The sequence below is a fragment of the Stegostoma tigrinum genome, chromosome 35, assembly GCF_030684315.1.
Source record: "Stegostoma tigrinum isolate sSteTig4 chromosome 35, sSteTig4.hap1, whole genome shotgun sequence".
Lineage (NCBI taxonomy): Eukaryota > Metazoa > Chordata > Chondrichthyes > Orectolobiformes > Stegostomatidae > Stegostoma > Stegostoma tigrinum.
This window is the reverse complement of record NC_081388.1, coordinates 14,297,888-14,325,392: the sequence shown is the minus strand read 5'-3', so window position 1 is coordinate 14,325,392 and position 27,505 is coordinate 14,297,888. Positions and strand designations below refer to the sequence as shown.

At 45.9% G+C, this 27,505-nt stretch overlaps 1 protein-coding gene across 2 annotated transcripts; it reads right to left on the bottom strand.

Moving 5' to 3' along the window:
* epor (erythropoietin receptor) lies at positions 1-27,078 on the bottom strand. Of its 2 annotated transcripts, none has more exons than XM_048522179.2 (8): positions 26,885-27,078; positions 18,718-18,853; positions 17,747-17,925; positions 16,216-16,367; positions 14,518-14,671; positions 10,335-10,422; positions 8,478-8,565; positions 1-3,472 (listed from the first exon to the last, which is right to left on the bottom strand). In XM_048522179.2, exons 1-8 carry the CDS (start codon positions 26,982-26,984, stop codon positions 2,759-2,761), a joined length of 1,611 nt encoding a protein of 536 aa, XP_048378136.2. In that variant the 5' UTR covers positions 26,985-27,078; the 3' UTR covers positions 1-2,758. The 2 variants fall into 2 exon arrangements, with proteins under 2 accessions (XP_048378136.2, XP_048378138.2); XM_048522181.2 differs by lacking the exon at positions 26,885-27,078 and adding an exon at positions 25,170-25,422.
* Positions 27,079-27,505: the final 427 nt, after the last annotated feature.

The following is a 27,505-nucleotide window of genomic DNA, read 5'->3' as shown; positions in this document are numbered from 1 at the left end:
TTTCCTTCAGGGATGGATGACATAGTTCTTTCCTGATTTTTAATTTTAATTACAAAAATAAACTTTTTACTTGTAATTAACAGCACAAGTATATTTTTAAACGATGCAATAATTGGTAATACAATCAATCTTGCCCACACATGGAACAACTTAAAAGTGAACGCGCTACAGTCCTGTATGAAGTGAGATATCGATTTTTACGAGTTAAAAGAAACAAAAAAATTAACAAAGGGGACAGAAACAAAAATGCATATAAAAAAAACAATCAATTTTATTCATAGAAAAGTATCCAAAATAGGCAACTGTTATACAAAATACTTTTTAAACATTGTAAAAATGCTTTCTATAAGAATAAAACCTTTTATGTACAGAAGTTTAAATTTTACAGTGAAACCAAAGACACAGAATATCGGAAATCTGAAATAAATCAGGAAATTCCTTATGTCTGACAAAAGGTCAATGACCTGAAACGTTAACTATCTACAGTTGCTGTGTCTAAATATTGTTTGTCTTTATGTTTTACAGTAATGTGCACCTTGAGCCAAAATGGCTTTCTGGTTATAAGCAGGAAATTGAGCCATCACTTGAGTGGATTGCTATCGCAGTCGTGTTATGACACACAATTATGTAGATCTTATTCTACATCACAACCACAAGAACATGATTTAACTTAGCCCTGTAAAACAAGATGGATTTAGCTCCCCTCTGCATTAGGAACCTTCAGCAAATAGGTCTAGAAACAGCCTATTTGTCCACCAAACTTAGTCCCCAGGTCACTAACAGAGTCCGTTTGCAGGTCAAGTTGTATGCAATGAGTCATTTGTAAGCATGGGAAATCTTCATACATCAGATCTTTAAAATTAAATTCCTGACTGAGAAAGCATTCGTAAGGATGAGCATGTTTGTAAATTGGGAACCCCTGTATTTTGGGAGCGTGACTTACCTTTCCTCTCATGGTGTGGAGGTAGTGTCCCTATCGTTGAGCTAGAAGTCCTGGGTTCCAGTCCTACCCACTTCAGAGGTGTGTCAGAACAGGATGTATAAAAATGTCAGTGATGCTATAGAGATTCATTGCACCATCTGTGTCCATTGTCACACCTCCTTTGTTCTTCCGACAGCCTGACAGCAGTTTCGAGATTAAATGTACAAGGAACAGAGCACAGGAGAAATGTCTTTTCTGCACTGTGCTGAGAGACTCTGCAAAACCTGAGGAATATTTGAAGCAAGATTGTCTAAGTGATTCAGTCAGCTGCCATTAGAAATGTATATAATGCGTAAAATTTTGAACAATTAGGGTTTACAAAGCGTGGAGTCTGCTACATTAATGATAAGTCTACAGGAATTAAAATGTGATGAATTTGTGTTTCCAGTCACATTAAGTTGCTCAAACAGTGTTCATGTGTGACTTTAAAGTTTCCCCATGTCACAGTGGGAACAGATTTCACAGTTTCTTCTGTACCCTCTATTCATCCAAAACACCCAAGTGTCATGGGAATCCAAGAACAAACAAAACCCATAGTATCTTCACTCAATCTACCCTACAAAGGCCCCTCAAAATTCTTTGGAACTTGGCTGTGGGTGTGTTGTGATTTGAAGAACACAACATTCAACATTTTTTCTCTCTATCCCCCATCACAGACTCTTTGCTGATAATGTTTAGTCATCGACATGACAGCACTTTAAGAACTGATAAACTGTGTGGTTGTGAAGAAAAAAAACAATTGTTCTCCTGCAGTCTGAGGCACATTCCTCACCAACTTTTTGTCCTCCCTTCCCCCTCCATTCAGCATCTTATTTCAGTCAGTCATTGCTCTTATTTTGGACAGTGCAAGCTACTGTGACCATCATGGTTGGGTCTTCTGCTCGACTCAAATTTGGAGAGCAGAACTAGCGTGAGAGACTGCGTACGTGTGAACGACTGTGTGAGTGTGAGAGAGAGAGAGTTTGTGTATGAATGGGTGTGTGTGTGAGTGTGAGAGAAAGTGAGTGTAAGACAGTGTGAGTGTGCAAGAGTGAGTGTGTGGGTGCATGAGAAAGTATGTGACAGTGTATGTTTGAGACTGTGTCTGTGTATGAAAGAGTGTGCGCATGAGAGAGAGTATATTTGAGAGTGTGTATGTGTATTTGTTTGTGTGCGTGTTGTGTTGGGGGAGTGGTTGATGTAGGGCCTTCCTGATCTATGTTCATACACCTCAAAACCCAGATAGTCTTTCCCATTTTAATGTCACTGTACATTAAAACACTTTAGTCGAGATAGTGCCATCAGTGTACTCAAGATAACGGGTTTGCCTTCACATTCTCTGGTTTCTTCTCCAAAGTGAACACTCTCTGACCAGGGACTGACCTTGGCACCCCTCCTCTTTCTCTGCAGCAAGTAGATGCCCCTGCCTCCTCCATCTACCCGCTCTCTCCTGCCCCTCCACTCCTCATGAAATTAGATGGACACTTTCCAAGGGGAACCGGGTCCGTCGCAACCAGTAGCTCTCTCTAAAGCCCCGTGCTACTCCCTTTGGTCTGAGTAAGGTCTCAGTCCTGCTGTTTGTTCACCTTCAGATTGGTGTGGCACGTTACGTTGTCAGCCGGGCATGGAAACAAATTTGCTCATCGTAATCTTTCAGCTCAAATGAAGTACATGTTACAACACACCACCCTGAGTCCCTACCAATTTGAATTTAGCTGTAAGTCAGCTCCCATTCACTCCCGAGAGCGTCGAAAGAAAGTGGTCAGTAAAGATGCTTCATGCCCAGTTGAGTGGCTCTCAAGATTCTGGATGTATGATCTGTAGGCACTTTGGAAGATCATCCCTCTTGTAAAGATTTGTGTATGAGCTTGCTATGTCCCCATGTGATGGGATGTCTGTGGTACTGAAATCAGCAGAGATCCCAGAGTCTGACATCAGAAGGTAATTTCTGTCACTCTCCCACTTGAACCTTAATGGATTCAGGTAAAGTAATCGTCCACTGGGATCATACTTAGCATAGTCAAAAGCTATCCGTGTCTCAGGACTCCCTGCCTCGATCCTGTTCGACAGCGATGACTGGCGCGAGATGCAGTCTTGCTGCGAAGAGTTCTCTCCAATGGAAGACCTGTCCTCCTCGGAACCCGGTCTGGAGCTCTCAAACAACAACTTCAAAGGCATCTCCTCCTCTGAGACATCGTTGCTGCTCTGTGCGAGACTGCAGCTGTCAGACAGGGAGGGGCGACCAGGGAAGAAATTCTGATTCAAGACAACGTAGACCTCCCTGGCGTCGGGTGCTTCCAGCAAGCCCTCATTCCGCTGCAGCTTGAATGGGTTGGGCCTGGACACCAGGAAGCTTCGCTCACCTAGGAAGGCCTCCTGATGTTTGATTGCGGGCAGACCGGGACAATACGTCTTTGTCTCAGACAGGATCTCCAGCGTGGTGGCTGGCTCATCGGTGCTGAAAAATTGCAGATTCCACCAGATTTGTGCGCTGCTCCAATTGAGCCACTCCTGTAGAGGCAAACAAAATCGTGGTCGGTTAGAGGACTGATTGGTATCGGCGAGAAAGATTATTTCCAAAGAAGGAATCGGCATTTCACTGCGCACCTCCCCCATCAATGTCTCACATGAAGTCATGCAACAAGTTCCTAAATTATTGCAAGGTTTCTCTCAGTATTGCTCCACTCAATACTGCTTCCCACTAGCAGGCCTCCCCTTCCATACATTGCAGGCTTATAGAGTAATCTTTACATCTGCACAACAAACAGAAGTTCGGGTTGGAGCTGAGAAGGTTGAAGGTTCCAGCTGAGACCCACACAAATTACAAGGAAGGGTCTAGGCCCGAAACATCAGCTTTTCTGCTCCTAAGATGCTGCTGGGCTTGCTGCTTTCATCCAGCTCCACATTTTGTTATTACAAGTGGTATAGGTTCGGTCGGTGTGAATAAAATACAGCAAATAATTGCAGACGCTTGAAATCGAGACAAGCAAAATTTCCAGAGAGAACCTGGAGGTCCAACAGCCTCTGTGGAGACAGAAACACAGAGTTGTCGTTTCGAATCTACTTCTAAACAGTCACTGGAACCCGAAACGTTAACTGTTCCTCTCCCTACGGATGCTGCCGGACCTGCTGGGATTCTCCCACAATCTGTGTTACAATAGGGAGAAACTGTTCCCCTCAGTAAAGGGATTAATTACCAGAAGGCATAGATTCACAGTGGTGGGCTAAAAGATTGGAGGGCATTAAAGAATTTGTATCTGGAAGGCACTTTGTGAAAGGCTGGGAGAGGCAGGAACCAATATAATTTTAATAAATATTTAGATGAACACTTGAAAAGCTGTAGCACACAAGCATATGGACCAAGTGCTGGGAAACTGGGTTAGAATAGACAGGTGCTAATGGGAACTGCAGATGCTGGAGAATCCAAGATAACAAAGTGTGGAGCTGGATGAACACAGCAGGCCAAGCAGCATCTCAGGAGCACAAAAGCTGACGTTTCGGGCCTAGACACTTCATCAGAGAGGGGGATGGGGTGAGGATTCTGGAATAAATAGGGAGAGAAGGGGAGGCGGACCGAAGATGGAGAGAAAAGAAAATAGGTGGAGAGGAGAGTATAGGTGGGGAGGTAGGGAGGGGATAGGTCAGTCCAGGGAAGACGGACAGGTCAAGGAGGTAGGATGAGGTGGTAGGTAGGAAATGGAGGTGCGGCTTGAGGTGGGAGGGAGGGATGGGTGAGAGGAAGAACAGGTTAGGGAAGCAGAGACAGGTTGGACTGGTTTTGGGATGCGGTGGGGGAAGGGGAGATTTTGAAGCTGGTGAAGTCCACATTGATACCATTAGGCTGCAGGGTTCCCAAGCGGAATATGACTTGCTGTTCCTGCAACCTTCGGGTGGCATCATTGTGGCACTGCAGGAGGCCCATTATGGATATGTCGTCTGAGGAATGGGAGGGGGAGTTGAAATGGTTAGCGACTGGGAGGTGCAGTTGTTTGTTGCGAACCGAGCGGAGGTGTTCTGCAAAGCGGTCCCCAAGCCTCTGCTTGGTTTCCCAATGTACAGGAAGCCACACCGGGTGCAATGGATACAATATACCACATTGGCAGATGTGCAGGTAAACATCTGCTTGATGTGGAAGGTCATCTTGGGGCCTGGGATGGGGATGAGGGGGGAGGTGTGGGGGCAAGTGTAGCACTTCCTGTGGTTGTCGGGGAAGGTGCCGGGTGTGGTGGGGTTGGAGGGGAGTGTGGAGCGGAAAAGGGAGTCACGGAGTGAGTGGTCTTTCCGGAAGGCAGACAAGGGTGGGGATGGAAAAATGGCTTGGGTGGTGGGGTCGGATTGCAGATGGCGGAAGTGTCAGAGGATGATACGTTGTATCTGGAGGTTGGTGGGGTGGTATGTGAGAACGAGGGGGATCCTCTGGGGGCGGTTTGGCGGGGGTGGGGTGTGAGAGATGTGTTGTGGGAAATGCGGGAGACGCGGTCAAGGGCGTTCTCGACCTCTGTGGGGGGAAAGTTGCGGTCCTTGAAGAACGTGGACATCTGGGATGTGCGGGAGTGGAATGCCTCATCCTGGGAGCAGATGCGGCTGAAGTGGAGGAATTGGGAATAGGGGATGGAATTTTTGCAGGCGGGTGGGTGGGAGGAGGTGTATTCTAGGTACCTATGGGAGTCAGTGGGCTTGAAATGGACATCAGTTTCTAGCTGGTTACCTGAGATGGAGGCTGAGAGTCCAGGAAGGTGAGGGATGTGTTGGAGATGGCCCAGGTGAACTTGAGGTTGGGGTGGAAGGTATTAGTGAAGTGGATGAACTGTTTGAGCTCCTCTGGGGAGCAAGAGGCGGCGCTGATACGGTCATCAATGTAACGGAGGAAGAGGTGGGGTTTGGGGCCAGTGTAGGTGCTGAAGAGAGACTGTTCCACGTAACCTACAAAGAGGCAGGCATAGCTGTGGCCCATGCGGGTGCCCATGGCCACCCCCTTAGTCTGTAGGAAGTGGGAGGAATCGAAAGAGAATTTGTTGAGGGTGAGGACGAGTTCGGCTAGGCGGATGAGTGCGTCGGTGGAGGGGGATTGGTCGGGCCTGCGGGACAGGAAGAAGCGGAGGGCCTTGAGGCCATCTGCATGAGGAATACAGGTGTATCGGGACTGGACGTCCCTTCTTCCCCACCTCTTCCTCCGTTACATTGATGACCGTATCGGCGCCGCCTCTTGCTCCCCAGAGGAGCTCGAACAGTTCATCCACTTCACTAACACCTTCCACCCCAACCTCAAGTTCACCTGGGCCATCTCCAACACATCCCTCACCTTCCTGGACCTCTCAGTCTCCATCTCAGGTAACCAGCTAGAGACTGATGTCCATTTCAAGCCCACTGACTCCCACGGCTATCTAGAATACACCTCCTCCCACCCACCCGCCTGCAAAAATTCCATCCCCTATTCCCAATTCCTCCGCCTCCGCCACATCTGCTCCCACGATGAGGCATTCCACTCCCGCACATCCCAGATGTCCACGTTCTTCAAGGACCGCAACTTTCACCCCGCAATGGTCGAGAATGCCCTTGACCGCGTCTCCCGCATTTCCCACAACACATCCCTCACACCCCGCCCCCGCCACAACCGCCCAAAGAGGATCCCCCTCATTCTCACACACCACCCCAGCAACCTCCGGATACAACGCATCATCCTCCGGCACTTCCGCCATCCACAATCCGACGCCACCACCCAACACATTTTTCCATCCCCACCCTTGTCTGCCTTCCGGAGAGACAACTCTCTCCGTGACTCCCTTGTTCGCTCCACACTGCCCTCCAACCCCACCACACCCGGCACGTTCCCCTGCAACCGCAGGAAGTGCTACACTTGCCCCCACACCTCACCCCTCACCCCCATCCCAGACCCCAAGATGACCTTCCACATCAAGCAGATGTTCACCTGCACATCTGCCAATGTGGTATATTGTATCCATTGCACCCGGTGTGGCTTCCTGTACATTGGGGAAACCAAGCGGAGGCTTGGGGACCGCTTTGCAGAACACCTCCGCTCGGTTCGCAACAAACTACTGCACCTCCCAGTCGCGAACCATTTCAACTCCCCCTCCCATTCTCTTGATGACATGTCCATCATGGGCCTCCTGCACTGCCACAATGATGCCACCCGAAGGTTGCAGGAACAACAACTCATATTCCGCCTGGGAACCCTGCAGCCCAATGGTATCAATGTGGACTTCACAAGCTTCAAAATCTCCCCTCTCCCCACTGCATCCCAAAACCAGCCCAGCTCGTCCCCTCCCCCCACTGCATCCCAAAACCAGCCCAGCCTGTCTCTGCTTCCCTAACCTGTTCTTCCTCTCACCCATCCCTTCCTCCCACCTCAAGCCGCACCTCCATTTCCTACCTACTACCTCATCCCGCCTCCTTGACCTGTCCATCTTCCCAGGACTGACCTATCCCCTCCCTACCTCCCCACCTATACTCTCCTTTCCACCTATCTTCTTTTCTCTCCATCTTCGGTCCGCCTCCCCCTCTCTCACTATTTATTCCAGAACCCTCACCCCATCCCCCTCTCTGATGAAGGGTCTAGGCCCGAAACGTCAGCTTTTGTGCTCCTGAGATGCTGCTTGGCCTTCTGTGTTCATCCAGCTCCACACTTTGTTATCTTAGAATAGACAGGTGCTTGCTCATAGAATCCCTACAGTTTGGAAGCAGTCCATTTGGCCCAACAAGTCCACACTGACTCTCTGAAGAGCATCCAAACCTGACTCACCTCGTGCCCTGTCCCTGCAATCCCATATTTCTAATGGCTAATCCATCTAACCTACACATCCCTGGACTCTATGGGGCAATTGAGCATGGTGATCTAACCTGCATGTTTTTGGACTGTGGGAGAAAACCAGAGCACGGGGACAATGTGCCAACTCCACACAGTCACCTGAGGCTGAAATCAAACCCAGGTCCCCGGTGCTGTGAGGCAGCAGTGTTAACCACTGTGCCACCCATGCTTGATGACCAGTGCTGACTCGATGGGCTGATGGGCCTTGTTCCGTACTGTAATACTTGATGACTTTGTGACTTTGCAAAGCACTTAGTGGCCACCCGGATGCAATTGTTGTCTCGGCGCTGTAGAGGATGGAGGAACAACGGCAACCATTTTGAACACAGCAAGCTCCCACAAAGCAGTGTCATTACAACCAGAATATCTGCTTTTGTTATCTTGGATAATTGTCTCTCAACCAACCGGGAGGCTGCAGAGAACTCCGCTGAACTCCGAATGGTACCATGGGGTCAGTGCAAAAGCAGATGACCCTCAGTTTTGCCCCTCTGTGAAACTGGTGGGCTTAGGAGCCCATCTATGTCCAGGACTCTTGGGAACAACACAATCAACCAATCTTTCCATCCCAAATCCAGTGACCATTTGCTTTGCCCAAGTCTACTCGAGCTGATAACAAAGGTGGCAAACTAAGCCAGAAGGATTAAATGTAGTCATGGAACCATATTCCGCAGTTTTAAAGCTGTGTTTTACCTGGAAATTACCCCTGTACACAGTGAACAATCCATCAAACATATTCTCAGGGGAGGGCACCAGAGGCCAAATCTTTTCCTTGATCATTCTGTAAAGGAAAGAAAAAGATTCAGTTGGTGTCTAATTGAGGTAATTTTTAAAAAATTCTTTCACAGGATGAGGGCGTCGCTGGTTAGGCAGCATTTATTGCCCATCCCTAATTGCCCAGAGGGCAGTTCAGAGTCAACCACATCGCTGTGGGTCTGGAGTCACATGTAGGCCACACCAGGTAAGGATGGCAGTTTCGTTCCCTAAAAGGACATTAGTGAACCAAATTGGGTTTTCCATACAAATCGACAATAGGCTCGCGGTCATCATTAGGTTCTCAATTACAGATTTTTTTAAAAAATTGAATTCAAATTCCACCATCTGCCATGGCAGGATTCGAATCCTGGTGCCAGGACATTACCTGGGTCTCTGGATTAACAGTCCAGCAACAATGCCACTGGGCCGTCACTTCCCCTATTGTGTTAATATCTAACGATGTGGCAATATTTCCTGGTACACATCAATGACATGTGTTAGTAATGGATCCCTTCCCTTTGTTTTTGTACCAAGCATTTTGAGATGAAGGACAGTTCAGTCAGATGCACTTTTTGTCGTCCTGAGTGGACCGTAAGACTTTGGCTCCTGTTATTTCCCTTGTGCCTATCTCACTAAACTGGTGGTATTTCTACGTGACACTGCCAATGGGTTCTAAACTCCAGAAAGCTCAGTGCTTGTTTCTCTGGAATCCAGAAGATGGTTCTAAAGCCACTTCTCGCACCCATAATAGGTTAAGGTTTATCTTCACTACATTTGGATCAGATCTTGGAGATAAAGGGACCTGCTCAACTCTATCTTTAATTCCTACAGGAACAAGAGGAGACCATTCTGTCCTCCATTCCCCCACCCCACCATTCAACTATAGGATGGCTGACGTTGACATCAATCCCACTTTCCTGCACCATCCCCATATCCTTTAATGTCATTAGCCTCCAGAAACCTAACAATCTCCATCTTGAAGTTGCCCCATGACTGAGCTTCCGCAGTTCTCTGATGTAGAGAATTTCAATGGTTCACCACCCTCTGAGTGAAGACATTCCTCCTCAATCAAGCCAAGTTAAGCTGCTCTTTCTCCTGAGATTATGTCACCTGGAACTAGAGCTTGAAGCCCTGGAGAAATCATCCCATTCATATCCAGCTGCTGACTCCTTGTGAGGATTTTACATGTTTCACTGTTGCTGCCTCTCTGTTTGTCCTTTGAGATACTGCCGTGAGATCATAGAATCCCTACAAAGTGGAAGCAGGCCATTTGGCCCATCAATTCCACACTGACCCTCCCACCTCCTTACTGTATCCCTATAACTTTGCATTTCCCATAGCTAATCCATCCCTGGACCTCTAAAGGATAATTTAGCACAGCCAATCCAGCTAACCTGCACATCTTTGAACTGTGGGAGGAAACCAGAGCACCTTGAGGAAATGCGTGTAGTCACAGAGAGAATGTGCAACAGAGACAGTTGCCTCTGGGTGGAACTGAACCCCAGTCCCTGGTGATGTGAGACAGGAGTGCTAACCACTGAGCCACTGTGTTAATCTCTTGCATCGGCCTGAAAACAGGCTTTGGTTAATAATTCATCTGATAGACAGCATTGCTGACAGCACTGAATTGGAGGGCCTGCCAGGATTGAGTACTCAGTTCTCTGGAGAGGGATATGAGCCTTCAACCTTCTGATTGAGAGGCAGCCGTGCTACCAGCTGGAGTCGCATTCATTTATCACCAAAATTGCTAGATTAATTATTAGATTAACTCTGCCGAGAGAAAAAGCCGGTTACCTGCGGTGGGTCATAAGGATGGTCAGAAACAGCAACATAATGATCACTACAAGGACTAAGGACAAGCTGAGAATCAGTGGATCCAAGTCTGGAAAACGGGAAAAAAAGCTTATGAATTATTCAAAGTTCTCAACAGTGCATCCTCCTACTGTTTTCTTTAACATGGTATCTATGGGGAACTGCTGGGGTAGAATATCATATCCAACATCCCTATCAGTACTGATTAAAAGGCTAATAGCATTCTCTTTAAGTTTTTGCATAGAATAAAATTTCTATTTCTTTTAAACATTTTAATTTTTAAGCTATAATTTGCTTGGAGCCAGTATTTTGATTTTTGATTATTAACTTTGTCTACGTTTGCGTAATCCAGATCTCAGGGAAGTTTATCATTGCCAATGGCATTTTGACTTGATGTTTGTCCATTTTAACCCAGATGGCCTCTCAGCCTGCCCTTTGAACCCAACTGCACTTTGAACCCAACCTCATGTTGGACTGTGCTGGACTCTCCTCATCACATAATGCTCTTGCTCCTTCTGTGGGAATCCTCGGGCCCACGTTCAATGACTGCTTCAATTTAATTATTCAAATGATAGTAATGTTAAGGTTATGGTGACATGGGCCCAGATATTGCAATAGCCAGAGAGTTGCTGGAGCAACACAGACTGGAGTTGTACATCAGGATCCTGCAGAATCCCACACACAGCTCCAGCCATGGAATCTGCTCTGTGGCAGGAATCCTCCAAGAAAGCTCATTAAAGTTGGGTGGTTCAGAAAGGGCGAATATAATCCCTTATTTCCTCTTAGACCAGACTCAGGTTTCTTTGTTTAAAATATTTATTCATGCATGCATGGGAGATGTATGCATTCAGAAATGGCATTCAGGTCAAATCTTTGTTGACAGAACAAAGGTTTGGCACTATTTTTACACTGAGCAAACTTCCAATCAATTATTCCTGCAAATGATAGTTTTCAATCAAAATAAAAATACATTTTACTAACCCCTATCTCTGCCCAACTATGTTTGCATAGTTTACATTCCAGTACTCATAACTATATTATCCAACTACATTCAAACTAATTCACATGATTATGTTATCCAGTTGTTTCATGATATAGACACATCGCAAACTGTTAGGACGTACTTTGTGATTACAGAAAACTTACAACTTCTAATTTCCTTTTCAGTTTTAGATTTATTTTGGTCCAGGCCAGATGTCCTCAAAATATTTTTAGAAGGTAGCCTAGACCCTAACTTTTACTTATTTGTAGAATCCCTACAATGTGGAAGCATCATGTCCACACTGCCCTTCAAACAGTATCCCACCCAGTCCCACTCCCCTGCCTTATCCTATTTTTGTCACCCTGCACTTTCCAATGTCTAACCCAGCCAGTCTGTACACCCCTGGACATTTTTTAGCATGGTCAATCCACCTAATGTCGACATCTGTGGGCTGTGGGAGGAAACCCACGCAGACACATGGAGAACGTGCAAATTCCACACAGACAGTCGCCCGAGGGTGGAATCGAACACAGGTTGCTGGCACTGTGAGGCAGCCGTGCCAACCACTGAGTCACCGTGCCATTATTTAGGAGCCAAATATAAAGTGTCAAGTTCCAGTTGCAATGCGACTGATCAAACTAATCAATGTCAAGCAAAACACAACTTATTTAAACACTGTAGTTAAAATATAACTAAAGACAAAGGAATTTAGAATAGCACCTTTATTGGAAAGCTTAACTGAGTCATAGCTACTATAACTTTTACTAATTAACTGTTCCAATACAGTAACATTCCATAAGCACACCCCTTGGCCAAAAGGAAAACCCAAAAAAAATAGATTTGTCTCACAGGTAACCCAGTAGCAGAGAGAATCCCCAGCTACTAGTTGTAACTGAGAGAGTGAAAAGGGAGCTTCTACTTCAACTCCACAACAGTAACTGTTTAAAGTTGAACCTAAAAACTAAAAAAAAAACACCCCACAAAGTCCAGTCTGTAACAGCTCACCACACACAGCCAGGCTGCTTCTACTGACCTAACTTTTAAAAAACCCAAGGCCTCACAAGCTATTTACTTCCTTTACAAACAGCTTGGAACTTCCCATTCAGGCACTGTTTTGAAAGAAAACAGAAGAATACCACCTCTCGTTCAATTACTCTTTAAGAAGAAAGGACAAAATAACCTCTTAAAGCCACTGCATCGTCACAGGCAGACACACAAGTTTAACGGACACCCAGGAAGTGTTAGAGGTTGAAAAACCTACCTTAACTCCCAGGTAACTATTAAACTGATCGCTCCTGTTTCACCCCAAACACTCCATTCCCCACAACTATGCGTTCCCCCCAAGTTGGACTTCCGATAGACAACCTGCAGCAGCCCGCGCTCACTGCCCCTGCAGAGCCATACACCTCACTCTCCATCTGACAGAACAACCCCTTCCCACCAGCCAAACCCCACCTCCCCACTCCACACCCCAGCCAGGTCCCTCCTGAGCCAGATAGCCCTCATCCACTGGTCAGACCCCAGAGTGACTGAAAATGACAGAATTCCAAAGTCATGCAGCGTAGAAGAGGCCCTTGGGCCCATTAAGTTTGTGCCGATCTATCTACTCTCATCTAACTTTCCAGCACTTGGCCCTGAGCTCGGAAGGTTATGACATTTCAAGTGCTCATCCACAACTTTTTAAAGGTTGTGAGGTTTCCTGCCTCTCCTATCCTCCCAGGTGGTGATGGATAGAATTCGCATTCTCTATCTCTCTTTGTTCTGGCACCCCTTTTCAACTTCGTTTTGTTATCTACCTGTTCCTTTTAAAGTAAAAAAGGTCTGAGTTTATTTTTTCATTCACAGGATGTGGGCATTGCTGGCTATGTTCAGCATTAATTTCCCGTCCCTAATTGCCCAGAGAGCAGTTGAGAGTCAACCACACTGCTGTGAGTCACACATCAGCAAGTCCAGGTAAGGAAGGCAGTTTCCTTCCCTAAAGGAGGACATTATTGAACCAGATGGGTTTTTTTCCCCCTGACGATCAACAGTGGTTTCATGGTCATCATCGGATTCTTAATTCTGGATTTTCTTTTCAATTGAATTCGAATTCTACCATCTGCTATGGTGTGATTTGAACCTGGGTCTCTGTAATAACAGTGCAGGGATAATTCTACTAGGTCATCACCTCCCCATGGATACTCCACTGTAGCATACGGCAATATGGTGTTGCCCAAGGTTCTAAGTTTTCAGTGAGATCTTCAGTGGAGACTCCATCCAATCTTTCAATTGGATATAAAGGATGCCTATTACATAACAGAGCAGGGATGCTATTCCCAATGGCCTGGCCAATATTTGATCCTCTGGGAACAACACAAAAATTGATGATCTGGCGATTATCAGGGCTTAGGACCGAAGCAACTGCAGGCAGGGGATCACAACGTTAACCTTGATGAAAATGTGAAATTTTCACAAGTAAGCACAATGTTACAACAAGGGACTAAACGGCAGAAAGGGATGTTCCAATGGTGGGAAATATGAGTAACAACTTTTAAGTACCATCATCTCATCAATTCGCCAGAAGGTTTTTATAATACAGGGCAAATACTGACATCAAGTAGCTGCATTTTGACACAACCACAGGCATAGGCAAGCCCAGTAAACCCATGTGGAATTACAAAACCTTCTGCACTGAAATCACCCCTCTACCGAAAGACATTGAATCCAGGCAACTGATTCGGATTTTGTTGATAGTTGCGGAATAATTTCACTGATTAAACATGAAAGGACACCCTCAGAGTTTCCATCTTGGGCAGGCAATGGAGCCAGACTCGGGGATCCACAAATGGATTCATTTCAACGTCTGCTTTGGAGCAGCTTAAGAAAGTGAAAGAACATGGATCAATAATAGCAAGGAAGGAGAGGCTCTGTCTTTCCCTGGGGTTCTCTCATCTTCTCAGAAGGCAGCACTCTCGGTGAAAAAGCAAACTTGGGAAAAAATGTCCTATCATTGAGATTTCAGATGTCTACAAATGTTGTCACAGCTGAGAACACCAGTCAATAATGAAACAACTCCTGTCTTTGGTAAGACATGACCTTTCATGTACTCAAACGGACTTATAAACCATATAACCTCTATGATCCTCTCTGCACCAGGCATGCTCTCCTCCAATTTGTCAGAAAAGGCAGAGACAATTCTGTTACCTGAATCTGTAATGGCAGACACAGGCTTGGACCATGCTGTCCAGTAGCCGTCTATGGACACTCCATCAGGCTTTGCACGGATACTGACAAGGTACTCAGTCTGAGATTCAAGCTTCAAAATGATGCATTCTGTCTTCTCTTTGATGGTCTCCACCTGCACAAATAAAAGAAGGTAATACAAAGAACAAAGAACAAAGAAACCTACAGCACAGGAACAGGCCCTTCAGCCCTCCAAGCCTGCGCCGTTCAAGATCCTCTGTCTAACCTGTCATCTATTTTCTAACGGTCTGTGTTCATGTGCTCCCTGTCCATCCATGTACCTGTCCAAATATATCTTAAAAGACGCTAACGTGTCTGCGTCTACCACTTCTGCTGGCAACCCGTTCCAGGCACCCACCACCCTCTGTGTAAAGAACTTTCCACGCATATCTCCCTTAAACTTTCCTCCTCTCACTTTGAACTCATGACCCCTAGTAATTGAGTCCCCCAGTCTGGGAAAAAGCTTCTTGCTGTCCACCCTGTCTATACCCCTCATGATTCTATAGACCTCAATCAGGTCCCCCCTCAATCTCCGTCTTTCTAATGAAAACAATCCTAATCTACTCAACCTCTCTTCATAGCTAGCACCCTCCATACCAGGCAACATCCTGGTGAACCTCCTCTGCACCCTCTCCAAAGCATCCACATCCTTTTGGTAATGTGGCGTCCAGAACTGCACACAGTACTCCAAATGTGGCCGAACCAAAGTCGTATACAACTGCAACATGACCTGCCAGCTCTTGTACTCAATACCCCGTCCAATGAAGGAAAGCATGCCGTATGCCTTCTTGACCACCCTATTGACCTGCGTTGTCATCTTCAGGGAACAATGGACCTGAACACCCAGATCTCTCTGTTCATCAATTTTTCTGAGGACTTTTCCATTTACTGTATAGTTTGCTCTTGAATTTGATCTTCCAAAATGCATCACCTCGCATTTGCCCAATTTGAACTCCAATTGTTATATGTTGCACAGTTGAGGAGCTCATGATAATCATTCACTTGGATCTTGGGGGGAGCTTGGTGTTCATTGGTATGGTGACAAAACTTCATTGCATGATGGTATTACTCCGAAAACAGAATGGAGATGATTGGATAATTCCTCCCAGCCAAACACACCACTGAATGTGATTGAGCTTCACCCTGTGCCATCCTCCATGCGCTGCATTTTAATGGAGAAATAATCCTGCTGATGTTGGCAGGGTGAACCTTTTCAAGTTTAACACTATCTTTCCAATGGCACTTGCTGCGTAAAGATGTTCATGCCCTTCTTGTCGCTTTTGCTTCTTTTACCAGTCATTTTAAACCAGTGTCTTGTGGTTCTTTATCTTTTTGCTGACAAGGACTCTATCTATTCTGTCTTAAATCCTCACAGTTTGGAACACCTCTATGAAATTTCTCCCAAACCTATTCTTTTGTAAGGGGAAGTGTCGTCAGCTCCTCCAATCTATCCTTCCGCCTAGGAGCCAATATCATTAACCTTTTCCGCACTCCCTCTAAGTGTCTTCATATGCTTCCAAACATGCAGTACCCAATGGCAGACACAACGCTCTAGGTGAGCCTGAACCAGCGTTTCCTGCAGGCTGGGATTTCTCAAGATCAACTAGGAATGGAGAGGAAGAGTCTTTCAGTCAAGCATCGGGCCGTGGACTCTCTTACCTTTTGCACATTGGAACCAACTGATGAAAAGTTGACTTCGTACAACAGAGAGTTTTCCAAGTACTTCAGCTGAGGTGCTGACCATTTCACATGCAGTTGGCCAGGCTTCCCGGTCCGTTGCACTGTCACGTTGGATGGTGGATCTAAGACAACTGAGGGAAGAAAATTTGAGATTTATTTTTGCCACTTGTATGTTACGAATGCAGGAACAGGAGGAGTCCATTCAGCCCCTTAATTCTGTTCCACCCGACATTCAATAAGATCACGGCTGAGTTAAAGGAGATGTGAAACTGGGGAGCATTCAATTCCCAAGGCACTTTTCAATGAAAAACATGGATGTTTCATGTTTTGCTTTCCTACATTCTATAATCAAATAATGTCAGCACTAAACAGATTGGCCGAGCATTCGGAGCTCTGCTCGTGGTGAGACATTGATGGACTCGTGCAGCACAGAAAAAGCCCTTCAGCCCATCAAACCTATGAGTCTTCATTCAGAATAAGCATTAGTTGCTGGAGAGAAGTCACTTTGAAGGTCATTCATTGTAAAGATTTATCTGCAGAGGCTGAGACAGTTTAATGTGAAAGACGGTTATGAAGACATTTGTTTGATTTATCACACAGCAGTTTTTTTGTTTAGAGCGGTCACCCAATCTGAAAGGACCTTTGGAACAACGAAGTTGAAGTCTGTTTTATAAAAGAGATTTGCAGTTCTCTACGTGTCTCTCACAATGGGTTGCTGCTCTGCAAAGCACATTTAAGGCCTTATTTTAATGTAGTTGGTTAGATGGTTTGTGATGCCAACAGCACAATTCCTGTACTGGCTAGAGTGAATTTATAGAATCCCCAAATTGCCGAAAGAGGCCATTTGACCCATTGAGTCTGCACTGGCTCTTCAGTGTACACCCCACCCAGACCAACACCCCTACTCTATAACCTTATATTTTACCATGGCTAATCTACCTAATCTGTGCTCTCTGGACACTGTGTTTAGCATGGTTTATCCACGTAGCCTGCTCACGCCTGGACAGTACAGGGCGACTTAGCATGGTCAATCTACCTAACCTGCACATTATTAGACTGTGAGAGGGAATGGGAGCACCCGGAGGGAACCCATGCAGACACAGGGAAAACATGCCAACTCCACACAGATAGTTGCCGGACGCTGGAATCGAACCTGGGTCCCAGGCACAGCAATGCAGCATGCTAACCACTGAGCCACTTCTTTATCTTTGACTTTATTGTAACGTTGGAAACACAGCAAGATCCCAGAATCAGCATCATGAGAACCATCAGATCATCTTTACTTGGTGACTATAGGCCAGGGCTCCACTTTGAATCTTTCTGAGATCATTCCCAGACGCATGAGAACATGGACTGAACCTCAATTTAACGTCTTGTAAGAAAGGAGGTATCTCTGACAGTGCGGCACTCATACTTATGGCGCAGGTCCCTTGAGTGAGTCTTGGACCAAGAACAGCGCAACCCATTGAACAATGGCTGTTACTACTGTACACTACTAAGTCATACTGACCGATGTTGTTAATGTAGATGACCCGTCTCGTCATGGCCACACTCGAATTCAGTGACACTTCAATTTCCAATGGAGCGAAGAGAGAAACATCCATTGTAGGAAGTGTGCAGATGTAACGGCTCATGTTACTGCCAATCCTTTGTGCGGAAAGGTGACATTCTTTCTTCTCATTATCGTCCCTGAAGAATTAAGAAATATTGCAGAAAGGCAGGCCAACATTAAACATGGGGACATGTGTGGGTATGTCGATTTTGATGCTTTGACCTGTTTAGTTTCCGAAGGGGAGAGGGGGAGAGGCAGGCTCAAAATCAATCCCAATGCCCTCTGTTGGTTCATCATCCAAAATCTCAGTAGACACAACTTGCATTTAAATAGCCACGTCACTTGGACGTAACACAAATTGACCGTGAGCCTGGGAAAGATGAAAGCTAGAATCAAAAAATCCCTAAATTGTGGAATTGGGCCATTTGGCCCATTGTGTCTGCACCAACCCTTTGAGCAGCATCCCAGCCAGACCCACAGCCCTATCCTAAGCCTGTAACCATACATTTCCCATGGCTAATCCACCCACCCTATACATCCCTGGGCATTATGGGCAATTTAGCACGGCCAGGCCACCCTAACGTGCACAGCTTTGGGCTGTGGGAGGAAACCCACGCAGACACAGGGAGAATGTGCAAGCTCCACACAGACAGTTGCCTGAGGGTGGAACTGAAGCTGGGTCCCTGGCACTTTGAGGCGGCAGTGCTAACAACTGAGCTACCATGCTGCCCCTGGTGAAAGAAATAGGGGCTTCTTTAATAAAAGGAAGTGTGGAGGATGGAATCACACCTGTGTCCTTGGCGCGGTGCACTGAACCACTGTGCCATTCAGGGTACAAACACACGTGATAAAAGAACGCATTTAGTCATGAACACATTTCGCAGGCCGAGCGAAAGCAGTGGAGCCCTGAGTAATTGACAATCACGTACTGGTACAGGTACTGGTAGGACAGTCGGTATTCACTGGGGTCACCATCGTCCATTTCAGTCCAGAAGCAATAGAGATCTTCCAGCGTCTGGGTGAAGCAATTCAACTGCTCAGATCCTGCCGCTGTCACCAGGAGCACTATGGAAAGAACAGAGCTGCTGTCAGTCACCTCTAACAGGCAGTGCAATGCTAAGTGCTGGTTAGTAAATATATGGGGCTGTGAGTGCATTGTTTGATAACAGCCATCCCTCCAGAATAGCAGGTTGGAGATGGCAATCAGAAGGAAAAGTAAAGTCACCAAAATCTCACCTCTCTCATTCCAGAGGGACAACTGGAGTTTGTTTAACTTGACGTTAACCATGCCTTGGGCAAGAGGAGAAGTTGAGAAGCAGAGTCCTTCTGTGACCTTAGCCTGTGTGGGAATTGAACCTACACTGTTGGTATCAATGTGCATCACAAATCAACAGCTCGTGGCACAGTGGCTCAGTGTTAGCACTGTTGCTTCACAGTGCCAGGGAGCTGGGTATGATCCCACCCTGTCGGTGAGGAGTTTGCATGTCCTCCTAACATCTGTGTGGGTTTCCTCCCACAATCTGAGGAAGTTCAGGTTAGGTAGATTGGCCATGGGAAATGCAGGGTTACAGGAATAGGGTAAGGGGGGGGGGGGGGGGGGGGGTGGGGGTGGGCTGCTCTTCAGAAAATCTGTGTGGACCCGATGGGCCAAACAGCCTGCTTCCACACTGTAGGGATTCTTTGGTCTGAGCCAACCAACTCCATCAGAAAGAATGTGCTGTTTGACCTGGGGTGGCAGAAGTTTAATTAGTGATCTGGATTGTTATTATAGAATCTGGGCATTCATCAACATCAGCTATACATTGAATGTACCAGCCTGTATTGGTAGGCAAATGGGGACTAGTTCAATTTAGTAAACATGGTCGGCATGAACACGTCGGACTGAAGGGTCTGTTTCCGTGCTATATGACTCTACTAAATTGCCTTTTTATTTGGTTTCTACAGTTTTCCACAGATTTCAGTGTTAGCTTGGCTCTGAAGCAGCCCTCCCCCTCTTGAGCCTGGAACTTGTGGGTTCAGAAACATGAGCATGCAATTCACCAAGTCAGTTTGGTTCAGTCCACTGTTTCGGTTTTGCGTGGGAAAGAATAACACTCGGTGAGAAACTACATGTTTTTTATTGCATTGGTGCCATCACCGTGTGTTTTTTCTGTAATTAGGGGATTCACATTAGGCATGAGAATTAGACCTCATCTGCCCTCAAAGGAGCACATAACAGATCGCATGGCAACTTTGGAAGCAGAGGAAATTCCCCGGGTGATGCAACACACACTCTCACTCTCGCCCACACACACAGACTCACGCACACTCACACATACACAGAATTGTAGGCTGACATGCCAAATTGCTGATTGCTGATCTTAACACAGAAGAGCTCTGCAGCCCGTTGCCCTGTGCAGGTCCTGGCTTTATAACTGATGCTACCTACATTATTGTTACAGGAAAAAGAGACACATAACAATTGTTCCCAATGAATTTTGGCATTCTTGCAAAGTGTCCTGATGAGTGCAATATGAAAAGCTTCAACAAAGTTGTAAAGAAAGGCTGGAGCATAGGAAGTTGGGAGATGAAACCTTATAGAAGTTTATCAAATCATGAGGGCATAGATAAAGTTAATGGTAATTGTCTTTTCCCAAGGACGGGAGAATTTAAGGCTGACAGGCACATTTTTTAAGGTGAGAGGAGAGAGATTTAAAAAAAGGCAGGGGGGAAATTTTTTACACAGACGGTGGTTCGCATGTGCAACAACCTTCTTGAAGACGTGGTGGATATGGGTACAATTACAAAATTTAAAAGACATTTGGATAAGTACATGAATAGGAAACATTTGGAGGGATATGGGCTAGGAGCAGGCAGGTGGGACTGGTTAGCTCGGGATTACGTTCGGCATGGATTGGCTAGACCGAACGGTCTGTTTCCAAGCTCCATGATCCTGTAACATGCCTGTTTTTTAGCTGTCTATTACCCAGTAGACCGTCAACTTCAATCTCATTTTCCTGGCCTTTCTCCATAACATTCTGTTAATTATCCTTTCAACTACATGACCCTTTTTAAAGGAGTATACACTTACTACATCTCAAGCCGTTCCTGGTAAAAGTTTGTTTGCCTGTCGCCTTACCTTATGACCCTCAGTTTTTGTCCTTTTCTCAGTAATTTGTCAATATATTGTATTATTTACTCTCTCTCAACTTCCTACAATTTTTGAGAGTCATTATTGGATTGCCATCCACACCCACTCTCCTCCAGTGAAAACTGCAATCAACTTGGAGCTTTCTTTTCTGTCTATACAATCCTATGATATTTTTGTGAGAAAAATTACCTGTTTTAACATAAACTAAGTTAACACTTCAGTTAATAACACAGTGTGTAGTTGGAGACTACCTGTTAATTGTTCAAACTTCAACAACATGAATGATAATTTTCCAGTTTAAAATCCTCAAAAGAGTCTGAAAACACAGTATCTATTTGATCATGGACAACAAAATGTGAGGCTGGATGAACACAGCAGGCCAAGCAGCATCTCAGGAGCACAAAAGCTGACGTTTCGGGCCTAGACCCTTGTGCTCCTGAGATGCTGCTTGGCCTGCTGTGTTCATCCAGCCTCACATTTTGTTGTCTTGGATTCTCCAGCATCTGCAGTTCCCATTATCTCTGATCTATTTGATCATGTTGGGTTTGGATCTTTGCTATTTAATCCCTGACTTGGCCCTCTGAAGGTAGCGATCAGGTCCTCCCTGCAAGAGACAAAAAAACTGGAATCCAAGGTAGACAAACAGGAGGCTGGAATAACACTGCAGGCCAGTAAAAGAGGGGTAAAGGAGCATTCAATGTTTCCGGTATTAGCCTTCTTCCGGACTGAAACTGAAGAAGGGTAATACCCGAAATGTTGACTGCTCTTTTACCCCCCAGATGGCATCCCTGGGACAAAGTGGTTTACTTTGAGACCAGTTTTATGAAAATTATCTTTACAGTCTGAAGATTCCTGAGATTTAAAAATGGCCCTCTTTGCAAAGTGTTCAAGTTATGCTCAGTGATATTAGTTGAACAAGAAGAGCAGGCTCATGTTATCATTTTTGCCCTGAGAAGAACAATATTTCATTGTGAAGTACTGTTATCTTATATAAACTGTGAAGGCCAATGCATGTTGAAATCTTTCTTTTATTTCATTTTCACACACTCAGCATTCACAAACATACATGTACACAGTGTTCACGCTCACCCAGGCAAACATATACAGTTATCGCACATGCACGCACACATACTCAGTACTCTCATTTACAACAACACACTCAGTGATCACACTCATACACACACACACACATATACACACGCACATTTATACAGTGGTAAATGGCTACAGGATGTCTCAACATCCTTTCATCAAAGAACTACCTTACCACCTTTTAGAAATGTGGTCACTGTTTAATGGAATCAGAAACAGGAGAAGTAATGGCCTGAATCATCTAAAAAGGCAGAAATCATTCCCATTTTACAGCAGTCGCTGTTGCATACCATATTTGGTATACAGACGGATGACACTGGATTGAGTTGAGTAGGCTGGGTGGGGATTCAGATTGGGTTTGCAGGAATGAAGGGCAGAGGGGAGAAATGGATGGCTCAATGTGACTGATTGGGGTGCTCAGTGGTGAGTTGGGGAGGTCAGTTTTGTAGATGGCCATGAGTTGGCACCAATTCAGAACCAGACACTTGTTTAGCGGGTTCTGGCTGCTGGAAGTTTCAAATTCCCAGAGAGTTAGCATGTGGTCAGTGGTCCCAATGTGCACCACAGAGGGTACAACCAGTTTCTGACAACCTGAAGATCAGAGGGTCTGGGCTATTATAGATCCCAGAACACACCTCAATACAACATACAGTCTTGTCAGGGTCTCACTGCCATTTGTGTGAGTTTCAGTGCTCAAACATTTGTTGTTACCTTCCCAGCGTCACAACAGGGACTACAGTTCATTGGCCAGGAAGTCAGGCAGACACATTCTGAGCTGGGGAGTGGTGCTACATAAATGCAAGCTTATTTTGAAAAAAGGTCATCCAACGTTGCCATCCAATTCTTTTCCAACCTAACCTGGCACATCTTAGTGACTTTTGACCTGCTGCTTGCCAACTGGTGGAAATGAGCATGTGCAAAGCCTGGAACACAGGGGCAGGGGAGGGTGTGGGAGTGTCGGGGGGTAGCTACCACCCTCTGGTGCTCTACTCATCTGTCTATTGGGGTCGGGGGGGGGGGGGGGGGTGCAGTGGGGTTGCGGCTCCAAAGACAGGGCAATCCTTCCTGACCTTTGGGACCTCTCCTGGAGAAGGAGGCATTCATTACTCGCCCTGGGGCCTTATCTAGCAGCATCTGGTGGACGGGCCGAACCAAAGCTCTAAATCAGAGGGGGTGCATGAGAAAGGTCGGGGGCCCCTTACCCTTCCTGTTGTCTTTCTGATTTAATGTACCCCTCACTGTCCCCCTCAACCCTGTCGCAAATGGGTTGCGGCGGGACAGCGTAAATTGCGCCCTGTATTTGGAAAGTTGACCATGTTTCAATGCAAAGCCTTCAATTCTGCCAACCTCCAATCCAATATAGAGAATTCCTACTGGGCAGAAAGAGGCCATTCAGTCCCACTGAATCTGCACAGAGCCTCCAAAGGGCATTCCACCCAGACCCAGCCTCGCAGCCTAACCCCATAGCCTCACATTTACCACAGTGCACCTGCAGAGCATCATGTCCAGGGATGGGAAGGTTTGGTGCACTAGCCACGGAAAATACAGGATAACGGGGATGGAGTGGGTCGCTCTTCAGAGGATTGATGTGCTGAATGGACTGCTTTCACACTGTAGGAGTTCTATGATTCACACCCCTGGACACTGTGGGCAATTTAGCATTGGCAGAGCCACCTGACCTTTACATCTTTGGACTGTGGAAAGAAACAGAGCACCCCGAGGAAACCCACACTGACACAGGGAGAACATGCAAACCCCACCCAAAGGTAGATTCGAACCTGAGTCCCTGGTGCGGTGAGGCAGCAGTGCTAACCACTGAGCCACCGTGCCACCCATTTGGAATAGAAGGCAAGTGGGTTCAAGGCGCTATTACAGAACAGAGAACGGAACGGAGAAGCGTGGACACAGATTGGTCAGATCAGTTAGACCTTGCGAGCTCTGTCTGGTTTCTAAAACAACAGGTGTTATCTCGAGAGGGCATTATTCAGGGAGTGTAGGGGCCCTTCCGCAACCTGCAAGAAAGACCATGCTGTTCCCCTCACCCTCCTGCCCAAGTCTCACACTGCCTTTCACATACTTCTGGTGCTTATTGAATTGGATGCAGAGCAAGAGTCCAAAAAGGGTTGGAGAACGTGGGAAGTGGTTGGGGGGGGGGGGGCGGGGTTGTACTTGTTTTTCTGGTTTACGAGTCTTTCTGAAAGAAGCTGGGAAGAGACGCTAATCTTCACCAAACACGTATGTCACATCAATAAATTACATGGTTTTGCGCACAATTGTCAGCAGGCTGTTATCCAGAGCACCAAATGTCCCCATCAATTGAAGCACGTGTTTGAAAAGATAAGGCACACTCCTAGCATCATTGCTGGCAAGCCCTGTGACAAACAACAAGCTCGCTTGACACTTTGTACTTTATCTGTGCCGAGCAAGGGATACATCTCGAGATATACCTGAACAAAAAAACACTGTTGTTTTCTTTTATTGGCAAATCGACTGCATGGCTTTCTCCCCTTCCAAAGAGATCAGGTTTGGCTCAGAGCCAATTTATTTACATCAAAGTTAAAATGTTTGCATCTGTCTTCCCAAATGAAATAGTAAACAAATCTATCCCACACTTGAGTGCTCAACTGGGAACAGAAGCATTTTAAGTGGGATGTTTTATGCAGTCAGAGTCATTACAGAACAGAAGGTAAGCCATTCAGCCCATCAATCCAATGCCAGCTCTCCTCTTACCAACTCAATCAAGCCCATTTCTCTCTTCTATCCCTGCAGCCTGACAAGTTTAATTCACGCATGTTCACCTTGAAATTATTGATCTTCACTAACAGGCCAGGTAAGGACGCCAGATGAAAGTGTATCAGTAAATACAAGGGGCCATTTTGACAATCCACTGGTTTTTCTGATCAACATCTCATTCCAAAACATCCAACTATTAGAATTTAAATTCCTCAAGGCTGCCACAGTGGGATTTGAGCTCACCTCATTCAGATTATTAATCCAGGCCTCTGAATTAGCAGTCCTGTGACCCAACTGCTATGCCACCATATTGCAAGCTTTAAATGGAAGTTGTTGCTTTTGGTGCCTAGTTCATGAATGAACCAGTGCGGGGCTGGCTCAGGAGGTATGAAAAATATCTGACAACCTTGAACGCCAGTAGCTTACCGCATGTCACATCTTTTCTTCACGAACGAGGTGGATTCAAGCCCTACTTCTGGAATCTTGGTTGATTCCTCATGGCCTGACATATTGTGTTGGAAATTGGATGGCTCCCATTTTCAGGCAGGTACAGCACATTAGGATTTGCAACGATCCCAGGCCTGGACCCTCTGAGGCTGCAGCACAGACTCTTCAGCTACGTATTTTCAGTCAGAAGCCCACTGCCAAATGCAGTGCACCCTCTTCACCCAGGCTACCCCTCATAAAAGCAGCCTGTCTCTTGCAGAAAGGGTGGTTTGTGCTCATTGTAAGGAAGCTTCCAGTTACTGTTGCTGCAGAAGCTGGCTCCAAGGAGAAGCAGCCAAGATACCTAAGGGTAGGGGGGAAACTTCCCCAAAATTTCCAAGGTGGTGTTGGATGCATAAGCGCAGGAGTTCAAAAGGAGAAGCAATATGTTTCCACAGGGGACTAGGGCTGGTATGAAAGGAAAAATTGAGTAGAGGATGGCAGTATGTGCTCACTTTATTGAGCCTGCACGAAGGGACTGGGCAGAGGTGGGGGGAGGTCACAGAAGTTCAATGACCTGATGTGGGTTATGAAGGTCAGCAGCAACATCTTCAGGTTATTCGCCAGAATGGATTTAAATGTGAGGAACCTGGGGTACAAAAGTAGGTTGGGGAAGTTGGGACAGTTGTTCTTCTTTCTGGAAGACGTGACAGTTGAAAGGACGTTTGAAAGAGGTGTTCAAGATCATGAGGGGGGCTGGACAGAATGCAGAGAGTAACTATGATTCGAACTTGTGCAAGGCTCAAGAATGATGATGGGGCGGGGGGTGGAAGCACAGATTTCATTTTATTGGCAGCAGGAGTTATGGGTGACATCAGGAAAATCTTTCCCAGGTCACCACCTACAAGATCCCCCACCCGAGTCAGTCACTATCCTGACTTGGAAATATATCAATGGGTCAAAATCCTCCTTAAAGGGCTATTGTCAGTGCATCTATACTCCAGGGACTGCAGTGGTTCAAGAAGGCAGCTCACCACCACTTTCCCAAGGGCAATTAAGAATGAGCAGTAAATGCTAGCCCAGCTAGAAATGAGAGATGAGGAAAATGATTTGACAATTTCATTTAAATTTCAACAAGTAAATGCCTCATTTGGTCACTTTGAAAACTACTGTACGTTTTAGTCAATGAGGGAAAAAAAAATCACATGATATGTTGTGGCTGCTTAATTATTCACCAAGTGGAACAATATAGTTTTGGGTCACAATATTTAAATATTTATGATGCAAATCTCCCAAAGAGGCAACTGCTTCAATCAGGTGATAAAGAAGTCACACTCGCACTGATTACAGAACACCCAGACTGTCTAACAGCCTTTTGCTCACAGAATAATAAATTACATCAAGAAAGTGAATTATGTTTTCTCTCAAAGTGAATAAGCATGGAACGGCAATTCCACCCCTCCAACCAACCCGAAAATTGTCAATAAATTAAGAGATGTCTTTGGTTTGTCAGATAGAGTCAAACTCCAACACCTGTTTTATTTCACTGACATGCCAATGTACAGAACCGAACTGCATTTGTGATTATGTACATTTTTTTTAGTGAGTAAAGAAAGTATACTCTTCTGAAAAAGAGAATAAAATTGCCAAGTCGCTTTTCACACTATCCACAGAAACAGCTAAAGTAATAAACATTTTTTTTTAAAAAGCCTTACTTTTGTCTTCCAGATTCATTGATCTCGCATTAAGGATGGCAGCAGTGCTGAATACGAGGAGGTAAGATCCTATTTTGAGATGGCAGCAGAGGTGAATCATGCTGTGAGTTTCCCAGTTGTGATCCCGAAATGTGGCTGACGGTTTCTGGAGGCGTTATCAGACCAGCAACTATACAGATACACACACACATACACAAACACAAAGCTGATTTGCAAACCTAAGGGGACTGGTGGAGGCGGGGATAAAGGCACCGTCCCTCCCACCCTGTTACACAGCCCCTCAGGAAGATTTGGATATACCCGCCCTCCCTTACGATTGGGCAAGCCACCTCTCATTTCTATTGGAAGCCAACATGATGGAGTCGATTTTTCAAAGCTTTCTTGACCGTTTGAAGTATTTGTGCTTTTCACCACTTTACAGGAAGAGGGCAGTGGCAGAAAGTGAATTTCACTGGGAGCAACAGCAGAAATAAGATGGCCTGGAACCAAACGTTGGCGGGGAAAGCAGCAGCTGCAGAATGGGCTATCTTCAAGGAAGACACAGTTAGGCAAAGCCAAGAAACATTCCCTCAAAAAGCCAGGGCTACGTGCCAAGGGATGCACTAACACTTGGGGCAGCTG

Coding starts and splice junctions, on each gene's coding strand:
- epor (XM_048522179.2), bottom strand. CDS start 26,984: ATGATTCACCTCTGCTGCCATCTCAAAATAGGATCTTACCTCCTCGTA. Junction 8,566..10,334: donor ATCCTTATGACCCACCGCAG/GTAACCGGCTTT, acceptor TTTCCTTTACAG/AATGATCAAGGAAAAGATTT. Junction 3,473..8,477: donor TGTACAGGGGTAATTTCCAG/GTAAAACACAGC, acceptor TTGCCTCTACAG/GAGTGGCTCAATTGGAGCAG.